General features: G+C 38.6%; 1 protein-coding gene across 1 annotated transcript in view; it reads left to right on the plus strand.

Annotated features, from left to right (window-relative positions):
- The window catches only part of GATB (glutamyl-tRNA amidotransferase subunit B), a 201,046-nt gene that overhangs the window by 165,071 nt on the left and 22,937 nt on the right, over window positions 1–13,038 (plus strand). Inside the window, exons 10-11 of the mRNA XM_089670459.1 lie at window positions 1,589–1,722; window positions 5,086–5,164. Coding sequence (XP_089526585.1) covers window positions 1,589–1,722; window positions 5,086–5,164 — 213 coding nt within the window. The remainder of the gene's footprint in view (window positions 1–1,588; window positions 1,723–5,085; window positions 5,165–13,038) is intronic.

A 13,038-nucleotide genomic window follows, 5' to 3' on the forward strand; every position in this document is an offset into this window, starting at 1 on the left:
CACCCAGAGACTAGCAGAGAGGGGAGAGACCTTCCAGTGTAATGAGCACCGATTAGGTGCTTGTCAGGAAAGTGTGGGGTGTGGGGCTTTCTTAACACTCAGCAGAAGTGCATCTGTTGAGCGAGTAAATGAGGTGCCAGCCCCAGTGAGAAAAAAAAAAAGCACTTGAGTTCTTGGTACAAGTGCATGCTGAACAGCCAAATCAAGCTCCATTATCCACTATGCCAAAATATAAGTTTGCCTTTTAAAGAAAAATAATAAATACACATTTTTTTTTGCAGGTAAAAAAAAAATAAATGCACATTTTTTTGCAGGTATTTTTTTTTTTTTTTAGGAGCCTGGAAAGCATTGCACCAGCGATCAGCAGATCGCACGTGTAATGCATGGCTCTTGCAGACTGTCAGTGTAAGCTGTCTGCTCGTACTTCGTAGGGGCAGACGGTTTTACACTGACAGGAAAAATCAACAGTGCTGTGGTAGTTCATTGAAAACTACAAGTCAACAGCCACAAAGGCTGCCCATACTTGTAGTTGATTAAATCACAGAACTCTGTGAAGGAATGATGGAGCCGTGTGGGCGGAGCCCCGCCTGGCCAGGCTCTTTTCAAAAAGTGACAGCTAGTACGGGGAACTTCTATCTGTACTGCTGTCACACAGAGGGCTCAGATCGAGCCACTGCATGAGCGGGAACATGTTACATGTTCCACCCTAAAATGAGTGGAGCATGTAACATGTTCCCAAAGGTGAACATACCCTCTAACCCTTTCACTGCCAAAGGAATTTTTGCACACGTTTAAAGAATCATTTTAGGCCTGAAACAGTGCCTACTATCCCAGAATACATAGCGGGGGAGGCACACTTTACCGGCATGTGTGGAAGCAGTCAGTTAGCAGTAGAGCCTAACTGTAGAGAAAAACTACCTGCCCAGCACCCAGAATTGTATGTCCCAGGTGTTGGGTGATACAAGTTGAGCATCCCTGTCTTGTCAATTGCCCTGCCATTCACACTTCGACTGCTGCTTCATTTTTGGATAGCGTAGTGGAGGGTTATAACCCTAGTAACGTTTTTTTTTGCCATCTGTGTCCCATTGGGGAGATTTACGTTCACATCTTGTTTTCATAGCCAAACAGAAAGTGAGAGGAAATCACAGAAAATGAAGGGAATCTCTCAAGGACCCACAGGTCACCAGAACTAGTGTCCCCATTGGAAGATTTCTCCTCTATTGCTTTTCTGGGGACAACCCAAAATTTGGGATTTTCTTTTACTTTCATTTTTAATGATAATGGTAAACAGAACAAATAGGGTGAATCTCCCTAACAGGGGCACAGACAGCAATAAAAACTGATGTTCTAATCCACTTCTTCTCTATCCAAAACTAAAAAAAAAGTTTTGCCTTTAGTTGTACTTTAATTAAATGTCTGGTGCTCAGCTTTATTTTCTTAAATTTAGCTATTATGTTAATATTTATGCATAAATATTTTGACCTAGAGAAAATAGCTATATGGTTGTGTGATGTGTTGTAACAAGCTATTTGAACTGATTGTTGATTAAAAATGTTTCTGTTCTCTCCTGCATGCTATTTTTCTTTAGAATGAAGATGGACTCAAAGATTATTTTGAAACTGTGGTCAAAATGACCAGAGTTGACCCAAAGAAGATAATTGGATGGATAATTAAGGATTTGCTTGGCTACCTTCGGCAGGAAAATCTCACTATCAAACAAAGGTGAGATTTGTTTACAAGGTACCTATAAGTCATTTTTGAAGCTGATTCAGGGTTTAGGAAATAATCTTCCTGCCAAAAAAGGTTACTATTTCAGTGTAGGCATAAAAATATAATAAAACATATTACTGTGTTACATGCATAGCAGTGGGATAACCTGAAACAGCTGAAAAAGAGCAATAAAAAAGGGTCTGGTCAGGGACCTACAAGAATGTTGAAGTTTGTGTTTAAATACTATTTTCATACATTTATAGCTCACTGTTAACCACAACTACGTTATAAAGCATGTAGTGGTTGTCACTTGGGGTGTACAGGTAAATGGTGGAGCATGTTGTTCAGAATTCCTCCATCATTACCAGTGCCTGTTTTACCATTCTGCAACTACACAACTTGGTAGAATCCAATTCTTGAACACAAATTGAAGCCAGTAACAGACAAAGAATTAACATGTGAATGACATTTTCAGAAAAAAACAGTAAGCATAGCTGCATTACGTGATTTTCTAGATAGTGTTAGATCATCTTTAGGGAAAGGCTACTACCACTGGCTTTTTGTGATTAAAATGGTTGTAAATCCTTATATATGCCCACTGAAGTGAATAGCATCAGATGATGCGTTCCCTTCTGTACAACCTTCTATAGTACACAGAACAAAGCAGGCAGGGTGTGAGAATGGAGGAGGGAGTAACCACACCCCCCCCCTGCAGTATCATAGGGAAACATGCACAGCTGAGGTTGTCAGTCACCTGCTGTGTGCTGGAGGGGGAGCCTTCTCCACAGATTGATTGGTGTCGATATAAATTATCTGCAGTAGCCCATACAGATAACAGACGGATGAAATAAAAGCTAGAAACCACACAAGGTGCTTTGAATTGAGACAAGTACACACTATAGAAGGATATACCTTGTTCATTTTTCATTTCAGAGGTTTACAGCTGCTTTAAATGAGCAGTTAAACTGATTTAATGGCATGAATGTTTAGTTGGGTCTTGATTTGTGAATGATTATGATAAGTTCCCTACCCAGTGGCATCTATATAGTGCTGTGTAGTTACCATATACAGTACATTACAATATAACTGCAAATGTACATAACTAAGATATCACTGTTTATTAATATGTAAAGGTGGCTTTATACTCTAAAAGAAGTTGGATATGGAGGCATGATCAAACTGCCTTTGGCATGTCTGTTGTGCAGGACCTACATGAATAAGTTGCTTAGTTCAGCCAAGTGTTCGTGTTTGTCAGTATAGGACAGAGCAGGAATGTTGCACTGGAAGATGCTGCCAATGCAAGTTATCTTGAAGGGAAACCATGCGATTGACCATTTGGAAACCTGTGGTTATGGTCCCCCTTCCCCAAAGTAAATGGCCAGCAGGCATCCATCTTACCCAGGGGCATTCTGTTCATATAAAGCATCTGTCATGCTATGCTGTGGTCAACTTTAAGAACCAGTTTTAATTGGATCTTGTTGGTTAGAAAGGCTTTGCTCTGGAGAAATTTATGTAATGTACAGTTAGGTCAATATATATATTTGGACACAGGCACAATTTTAGATTTTTTTCAGGTATTGACCAAAAAATATTCAAGCTATAGTTATATAATGGATATGGACTGAAAGTGCACACTCTCAGGTTTAATTTGAGGGTGTGTACATCCAAATTGGTAGAGAATTGAATCAAAAGCGGTTTCATGGCCAGGTGTGGGCTGCTCCTTCATTATTTCTTCATCCGTTAAGCAGGTAAAAGGTCTGGAGCTGATTCTAAGTGTGGTATTTACATTTGAAATCTATTGCTGTGAACCTACATCATGCGTTCAAAGGAGCTGTCCATGCAAGTGAAACAGGCCATTGTAAGGCTTCAAAAACAAAACAAATCCATCAGAGAGATAGCAGCAACATTAGGAGTGGACAAATCAACAGTATGGTACATTCTGAGGAAAGAAGAATGCACTGGTGAGCTCAGCAACAAAAAAAGGCTTGGACATCCACAGAAGATCGCAGGATCCTCTCTATGGTAAAGAAGAACCTATTCACAACATCCAGACAAGTGAAGGACACTCTCCAGGAGGGGTTTGTATCATTGTCAAAGTCTATAATCAAGAGAAGACTTTACAAGAGCAAATACAGAGGTTCACCACAAGGTGCAAACTATTCATAAGCCTGAAAAATAGAAAATCCAGATCAGACTTTGCTAAAAAAAAACATCTAAAAAAGCCAGACCAGAAAAAAGTGTGGAGGAGGCTTGGAACAGCTCATTATCCAAAGCACACAACGTCATCTGTAAAACATGGTGCAGGCAGTGTGACGGCATGGGCATGCATGGCTTCCAGTGGCACTGGGTCATTGGTGTTTATTGATGATGTGACAGAAGACAAAAGCAAACGGATGAATTCTGCAGTGTTTAGAGATATACTGTCAGAGCAGATTCAGCCAAATGCAGCAAAGTTGATTGGATGGCGCTTCACAGTACAGATGGACAATGATCCAAAACACACTGCAAGAACAACCCAGGAGCTTTTGAAGGAAAAGAAGTGGAATATTCTGCAATGGCCGAGTCAATCACCTGATCTCAACCCAACTGAGCATGCATTTCACTTCCTGAAGGCAAAACTAAAGGCAGAAAGACCCACAAACAAAGAACAACTGAACACAGCTGCAGTTAGAGCCTGGCAAAGCAGCAGAAAGTAGGAAACCCAGTCTTTGGTATTGTCCATGGGTTCCAGACTTCAGGCAGTTATTGCCAGTAAAGGATTATCAACAAAATATTAAAAATGAACATTTTATTTATAATTATATTCAGTTGTCCAGTTACTTTTGGTCCCTTGAAAAAGGGGGGATGGCTACTCTTAAGAGCTGTTATTCCTAAACCCTTCCTCCAATTTGGATGTACATACTCTCAAATTAAACCCGAGAGTATCCCCATATCCATTTTATAACTATAGCTTGAATATGTTTTGGTAAAAACCTGAAAAAAACTAAAATTGTGCCTGTGTCCAAATATATATTGACCTAACTGCACTTCTTGATCAATGTAGAATGTAGTTTCACATTGTGCTTCATCAGCCAGTATACACTTTAAATGTGTTTTGAGCTGCTACTTGTGTGGTTGCAGTGTCTTATTTGCTACACAGAAGCACAATATTGTCTAAGTGAGCCTTCATTACATGCCACAGTGCTTTTTGGAGCATTAGTTTTTCTTCTACAGAATAGATTAAAAAATACAAAGCAGACATAGCTAAAAACCATTTTCTTTGCATATTTATGGATAGGTCTTGTACTTTGCCTGGAGATTACATAAGAATTTAGTAATGCAAACCAATTTTTTTTTTTAAAAACTGCTATATTATAATTTTTTTCCTTTTCCTAGTGTGATAACTCCCACCTCGTTAGCTGAACTTGTAACACTGCTGGAGAACAGAGTCATTTCTTCATCAGCAGCCCAACAGGTATGTAAGGACTTTAATTGCGTTTATTACCACAATCACTTTTATTATTTTTCTTTATTTTTAGTATTCTCAGCATTACAAGCACTGCCTTGCAAGTTTGGTTTGCATACTAATTGGATGCATGCACTTTTTTTTGTAACTGTTGATTACTCTACACATTGGTTTTATATTAGTTACAAGAGTTTCTAGTGTGGTACAGCCTTCTTTAATTTACTCTACAGATTTCTCCCAGATATCTCTCAGCATCTCCAATTCCCTGATATTCTCCAGTTAGGCACATTTCACCCTCTAAGTTGGTTGCCCCTTTATCTCATGGACATGCAGACCACTGCCCAACACTCTGTAATCTGTCATGTGAAGTAGTTCTCATGTAGTTTGATGATAGGGAATCCCATCCTAGAAATTATTCATATTTCTCCTGCTGCAATTTCTTCTGTTTGGAATTGCAAAACACCTAGTCCTTAGTCATGGTTAGAGCTTATACAGTATATCCTCTTTCTAACACCTTGGCTTTTGCACTCCTTGTACACTCCCTTTTGCTAAAAATTGCTCTTCTTCGTTGCCATTTGACTTTCTCTCCCCTTCTGAGACCTTTGTCAGGTAATCTTGCTCACACAAAGAGCTCCCTTTGTGCTTAAAGTGGTTACTTACGTATAAGGGCCTTCTTTCACTTCACCCTAACAACAGTAGTTCTGCCTTGGCTCCCTCTGTGTTCTTCCTGGGGGCCTCCTCCTTTTCCTATGCTACATGGGGACAGAATATTATGAAGTCCAGTCCTTGCTTCCGTGGAGTTCTTCTTATTACCTTCTGTGGAAATGTCTTTCCCCCCTCCACATATGCTGCCTTGAAGGCATGTCGAACACTTACGATTAACTGGATGGGTGGAGTCAAGTCTGAAATATATGGCTGCCTGTCATCTGCCATGTATTTCCTTGCCACAACTCTTTCGTTCCTCACAGGGTGATCACTTTATGCAATTCCTCCCTTCTCTTCCACCCAGCTTGATGGTTATTTAGCCTTTCTTTCCAGGGTTTCTGCCCTCAGAAACAAGTCTCGCTTTTCCTACCTGAGCCCATTTTCCAAAATATGTTGAAGTCAATGAAATACTTTAGTTGGGTACACGCTGGAAGGTTTTTTTTTTCGGTTTAACCGAACGGGCTAAACGAAAAAAAAACCTGCAAGATCACCGTACTAACACGCCTTTGTGTTCTGACAGTGAACTGCACCCCCCCCCCCCCTTCCCAGCCAGAACACTCACTGATCAGCCCCAGCATCCACTGGCTGCAAGTGCTGATGGGAACCTGGTTTTCCAGCATGCCCGTTCGACAGAAACAGGTTAAAAGACTGGCTTCTGTGGAACAGACAGCTGTGCGCACAGGCCAAAATTAGGTCAGTTCCTACCGTACTGACCATGTTCAGCCTGTGTGTACGCAGCTTTATTTAACTGGTGCTGTGAAGCTGTATTTTTCAAAAACCCTATGAACTTGAATAATGTACGTATATGTTTTGTTTCAAATCTTGTGTATAGTTAGATACAGGTGTATGATTTACTGTTATTTGTACCTTTTAAACTAGACATTTTATTTCATTACTAATAATATTCTAGTGTACATACCAATATCACTGCCACTGAATAAATATTTGGCACCCAAATAACTAATGTTAATGACACACTCCTACATTTTACCTTGTAAAGTATACTAGCTGTTGCTGCAGTTTTTTTGTTTTTGAAATAACATGTTAATTTACCACTGGAGACTTCAAATTCATTGTGCATTTAAGAACATCTGCAGCTGAGAAATAACCAGCAAATAAAACTGTGATTGTAGATTATAATCTACTTTATGAAACTCTCTACTCATTGTGTCTGCCAGTGGGATGTGACACAATAAATTGGATCTTCTCAGCTTGGCTGTGCCTCATGAAAATCACAATTTGCTGTTTTGCTCTACAAATTTCTATAAACATTTTTTTAAATTATGTTTAATTTTGTCCATGACGACAGTTATTTTTTATTAAAGCAATAAAATGATTCTTCGAGTCTCTTTTGCAAATTCTCTGAGAATTTTTTTTGGTTATAATTTTTAACTTTTTGCGTTACAATGGCAATGCTGCCCTTATAGTGTTTTGTTCGGAGGCATTACTAAGAAAATCAGTATATAATCCTCCAAACAATAAACCTGTCATAAGAGAAATCTGTGGGTTGCCATTGTTGACCACATTCTGAAAATGCTAGTTGCCTCGAAGTTATGCTTTCTTCCTGGCTTTAATAATGCTCATTAACTAGCTAGAAATAAGTATTGTTGTTCTAGGTCACTAACTGGACATTTTATATCAGGAATGTCAGTGTATTTTTTAGAAGAAAAGTATAGCAGTTTCCATGTTTCTGTCACGGTAGATTTACTTTAAACCTGTACTCCATTCAGAAGTATTTATTATAATCATAATTATATAATAATATAATAATAGTAACCTCTATAATAATACTTATTAATTGTAAAGTAATCATGTTACCTTAACTGAACCTTAAATAATTTCTTCAATAGCCCTAGCTTTCATGAATAAATAACCCTGACAGAGATCTTTCTCACAGCTTGACTGCACTATTTTTTGGTTCATAGGACCTGTCTCCACTGCTCTCTCTCTCTGCAGGCCAAATATCAGTCATGTCAACTCCTCTCTGTAGTTCCTGCTGAGCAACATTGCTGCATCAGCATTCTTGTAATGGGTAATTGTGTCCAGCCATCTCCCCCAAACTTACAATCATACCTACCTTCTGCTCTTATTGGCCCACCGCTCTGACTATATTCCCTGAGATTCATAGAAATTCTAGTGAACTCCTAGAACCAGCAGATATGACAAGACAAGAACATGAGGACATGACCTCAAACTAACAGGAGGAAAGTTCAAACTAATCTTAGAAAGTATTATTTTATTGAAAAGGTAGTTGTTGCTTGGAATAAACTTCCAGCAGAGGTAGTGAGGCAGGCAACAGTAAAAGGCTCTAAACATGCTTGGGACAAACATAGATCTATACTCAAACATAAAAGATAATAGAAACAAAAAAAAAATTACAAAACCTGTATAAAGAAAAAAACAGGGCTACTCAATGGACCACTCAATCTTTTTTTCTGCCATCAGTTTTTTATGTTTCTACATAGCAATTAAGCTCAGAGAAAGACTTTGCTGGCACTTAAGCGTTTTCTCGTTTATAAAATGAGGGTTTTTTTAACCCCTTTTTTGTGATTTAATTACACATTAGGAAGATAATTTTATGGTAAAAAAGGTCATCCTGGAGTTCAACTTTCAAATCATCCTTTAGCCACTAAAGCTGGCCATAGATGGATCGAATCTTGGTTGGTTCACAGGGACTAGCCAAGATTAGATCTAAGGGCAGGCTGGTTGTACCAAAGTCGATCAATCAATTGACCTCAGTACAACCAGCCTGTTAGATTTTTTTCATGCGATCATTGCCTTTGGTTACAGCCGCCAGCAGTGATCATTGACTTCTGCCAGCAGGGAAGGCTTCCTGCCAGTAGAACACAATAGCACTGCGGGAGGGATTCCCCCATCAACACTAACTGTGCTGATGGGGAATTCAAACAGTTTTATTTCCTTCCACCCATGAAGGAAGTAAAGAAATTTGTATAATGTATGAGGTGTTTAAGATTTGCATTATCCAAAAACAAGAATAGTGCAGTGTAAGACTTGAAAGGCCATGTGTAAAAACCTCAGCAGTGCTATGTTTTTGCACTGCACAGCCTGGCTCCACCCACTGCGTTTTACTGACTTCAGACCAGAAATCCTGGTTTTTGATCATGTAATGTATGATTTTGGCAGTCTCAGTCCTCCCAAACCCTGGTATCAGCACCAGATTTTATGAGTAGGGATTAAACTAGTCTACAGTATGAGTAGGGATTAAACTAGTCTACAGTATGAATAGGGATTAACCTAGTACACAATCCCACTCTGTGCAGTCAGATAATAACAAAATATAATAGCTCTATATAATGCTCCACAGAAAAAGATTTTAACCAACACTAGCAATCCCATTTATAACATATATTGCCCTAGCTACAGAACTTTATACACTTTTTTATTTTATATATTCTGCACATTCTCTTTGAATAAATCTGTAAATCAGATATACAATAAGACATGGTGTTTTAACCCTTTCACTGCCGAGCCATTTTTACATTTTTTGCACGCGTTTCAAAAAATTATTTTAGGCCTGAAGATTACTTGTAAACCCCAAACATATATTTTCTGAAAACAGACCCTGGAAAATAAAATAGCAGTTGTTCCAACTTTTTATGTAACATGATATTTCCACAGCAGTTTATCAAGTGCAAAATTTCTGTAAAAATACATTTAAGTTATTTTAAGGCACAAAAATGTAATATATTACACAATTTTTGGGTGAAATGTAAAAGATGAGGTTACTTCAAGTAAATATTTATCCAACTGCGGCCACCAGGAGTGTGTGTATAATCCCTTTGCCAAAGCCACTTTTGCAGTCAAATTAGGACAATACAATATCTGATTTGATTTTTGATACATGTCTCCATTCGCATATCAGCTAGTAAAAAAATAGCTTCCTTTTTGAAATGCTTTTTTGTGGAACTTCTAGCAAGCAAAAAATCTACGTAGGTTTCTTTGTTATGAAGGGGGATTGGAAGCTGCTCTTAACTGTAATTAACCCTGTCAGGAGGCAGACATCTCATCAGTTGTACAAGATTTGAGCTTTGTCTATCTTAACAAAAAGTTAAAGTTTTAAGAGCTGATCTTCTCCATTGCATATCAATGAGAACTGAACTCAGCCAGTTCCCAGCCCAGCTATTGGAACATGACACTGAGGAAGACAAGAAATGTTTGCAGTCAACCATGACATATTTTCTTTAGACAGATCTAAAAGTAAGAAATATTTTTTTTAGATGTGGATAGAAAAGCATAACAAACATATAGTGAGGTTTTGTATACAAAAGTGGAAATGCACTTTAAAGACATTATTCAGGATTTATATAGTGCTAACAGTTTGCACAGCGCTTTACATTTTAAAGCGTGACAGTACAGTTACAATATAAGCAAGTGGAACAAAATGTAATAAATGTAAGAGATGAGCAGATAGGAGAGCATGTTCTTTTTTATGCTCATGGTCTTCCATGCCATTGCATGCTATGACTACTTTTATACCCTTGGTGTTGTCCTAATGTATACAACAGCTTTTTAAGTGAAGAAAAGGCATATGTGAATGCTGTAAAGATAATGGCTGCTGAAATCCCTAGCTAAGAAACAGTAAATTAAATTGAACTGCGTAGCTTTCACACACCTCCTGTTGAGCACCAACTTTACACATCCTTTGTTTTTGTGGGAATAGATGGTGAACTTCAAGTGACTCCCGTTCATGAATTAAGAAGTAGTAAACTAATTTTCACACACCTCTGGCATGAAAAAAACAGAAGAATGACCTTGTGTTGGATTGTATATTAATGGTTAGCAGTAGAACATCTATTCTTATATCAAAGTGTATCAAATTATATAAACAGCTTGAAGCCTTGATGATAACATGGAATTATTATGTGCCAAACATAAAACAACACAGCTCCATTAATCCCAGCCATAAAAATACTGTAAGAAATGCCACAACTTCTTGTTTCCTACCCACACTTTTCTTGCTCCTAAAGGTTCCCTGCACCACTTTTATCAACCTACTACACAATAAGGGAATGACAACAGACATTGGCATCTTTGCTGGAAATATCTCTAAATATACCCTTGACATAACAAGTGATTCATGTTATAAACATAGACAGATCTCCCTATTTGGCCTTTAAATAATAAGTTTGTTAAAACTGAAATTACAGTAAGGTTTATAGTGCAGTCTGTTTTGCTAATGTGTCTTTATTACATAGAATTATCCTTGACACCTGTCAAGTCCCAATATCTCATGACACACGTTGTTCTGTTTCACCAACCACTTATACAGGGTTACATTGTTTACAATTACTCATACAGCCCACACTTTTTGTGTTGTATTTTGTATTTAATACATCACTTACCTCATTGTGTCAAAAATTCATTTTTTGGCTACATATGCGTTCTTATTCATGTATGCAGCACAAAAAAATCCAATTGTTGATGTTGTTATGGCAGCAAGTTATTTTGTATGACCTTGAATCTCTTATATTCTACCTATTCTCTCGAAATGTTACAAATAACTCCTGCAACTGCTTGTTTGTTTTTTTTTGTTTTTTTTTACATATTCACATAAAGTGTTTGTAGAGCTCAAATGTTTTTCTTTATTGTACATCCTAGGACGCAGGGTATCTTCATCTCTATTAGGATGGCGATGGTTAAAGTTCCAACCTCAGGTGATTGGACACTGGCAAAGACAGGAAATCTTTACCTAGGCAGAACCCTTTCTTGTTAGGCAAGGCTTTGATTTTTTTGCTAGCATCTTAGGTGATGGTCATGTCTGTATGGTCTGTACACAAAAACCTAGCTAACTTCTCAACAGTTCCATCTGGAATTAGAGGACCAGCTTTTTTGGATCCATTTCCTGCAGCTTACCTACTCTTTGAAGAATGGTACCTGGACCCCACTCCGGACACGCACGGACAATATGTAAAGTTGCTGGCTAGCACTTGGCCCAGTAAAATGAGACCTTGCCCAATTATATATTGCCTTGCAGACCGGTGGGGTGCTGTACACAGGACTCAAAATTTCAAGTCCTGAGCTACTAGCCAGGCCTTAAGAGTTACTCGCCACCCGTTGCCTCATCCATCCCCTACCCTACCCTGCCCCACACCTAATTCTGCCTCTGTACATGCCCTCATAAATTATCTCATGAAATGATACTGTTAAATATTTTATGCAGAATAAAGTTACAACTATAAATATTAATAACAACTTTAACCACTTTCGGGCCACCCGCAATGTACTGCGGACGGGCGGCAGCCTCAGGATCAGCGACATACTCATACGTCGCTGTTCTTTTGTCATCAGGGAAGTGCTGCACGCCTAAGCGGGTGCGCAACCCTACCCCGCCACCCCCCCCCCCCCACATCTGCTGTGTCCACAGCAGAATGAGTATCCCGGTAATCGGGACCTGGTGATCACCTGATTGCTATGTGATCACATGATCACAATGACAACAAAGCTTTTATGAATCAATCTGATTCATAAAGGCTTTGCTTCTGTTCCTGGAGAGCTGTGATTGGTCCACATCTTTCACATGAAACATAGGGCCAATCACAGTACCCTGTTCCTGCACATTGTTGGCGGGCTGGTGATAAGTAATTAGAAAAAAAAATGTAAAAAAACATTTCTCTCAATTTTGTTTTAAATATTTTTAATTTTTTTTAAACATTATTTTTCTTTTTTTACTATTTTTTTTAAATACTTTCCTCAGAATAATGCAATGTTACAATTGTACTACTCTGGGGGGTGATCAGGGATTTTGTTTCTGTTACACTTTGCATTGCATGAGCAAAGAAGATCATTGCTCTTGCTTTGAACTGTCATGAATGTGTTAAGTTCATGACAGTTCAATATAATAGTGATCTGTGATTGGCTCCAGCTGGTCAATGTGATCCTGGTATCATTTTTTCAGATGGTGGTCGGCTTTCTTGTAAAAACAATTCTAACCGCTAATTAGTTGCTGGATCGCTTTTACAAGCAGCGGGAAGGGACTCACCCCTCCCGCCACCTTCCAAGGTTTTCTTGGCCTCTCCCGTCCCACCGGGGAACCCAAAAATGCAGCCAGCATTTCCGCTGTCTAACAATAAAGCTCATCGGAGACTGGAATGCCTCCAATCAACTCTATAGTCTAAGAGACCGGAAGCTAAGAGTATTTCGTCATTTCTGTTTCACCG

The sequence above is a fragment of the Staurois parvus genome, unplaced genomic scaffold (assembly GCF_062004578.1).
Source record: "Staurois parvus isolate SC_StPar_1 unplaced genomic scaffold, SC_StPar_1.0 ptg000090l, whole genome shotgun sequence".
Taxonomy (NCBI): Eukaryota; Metazoa; Chordata; class Amphibia; order Anura; family Ranidae; genus Staurois; species Staurois parvus.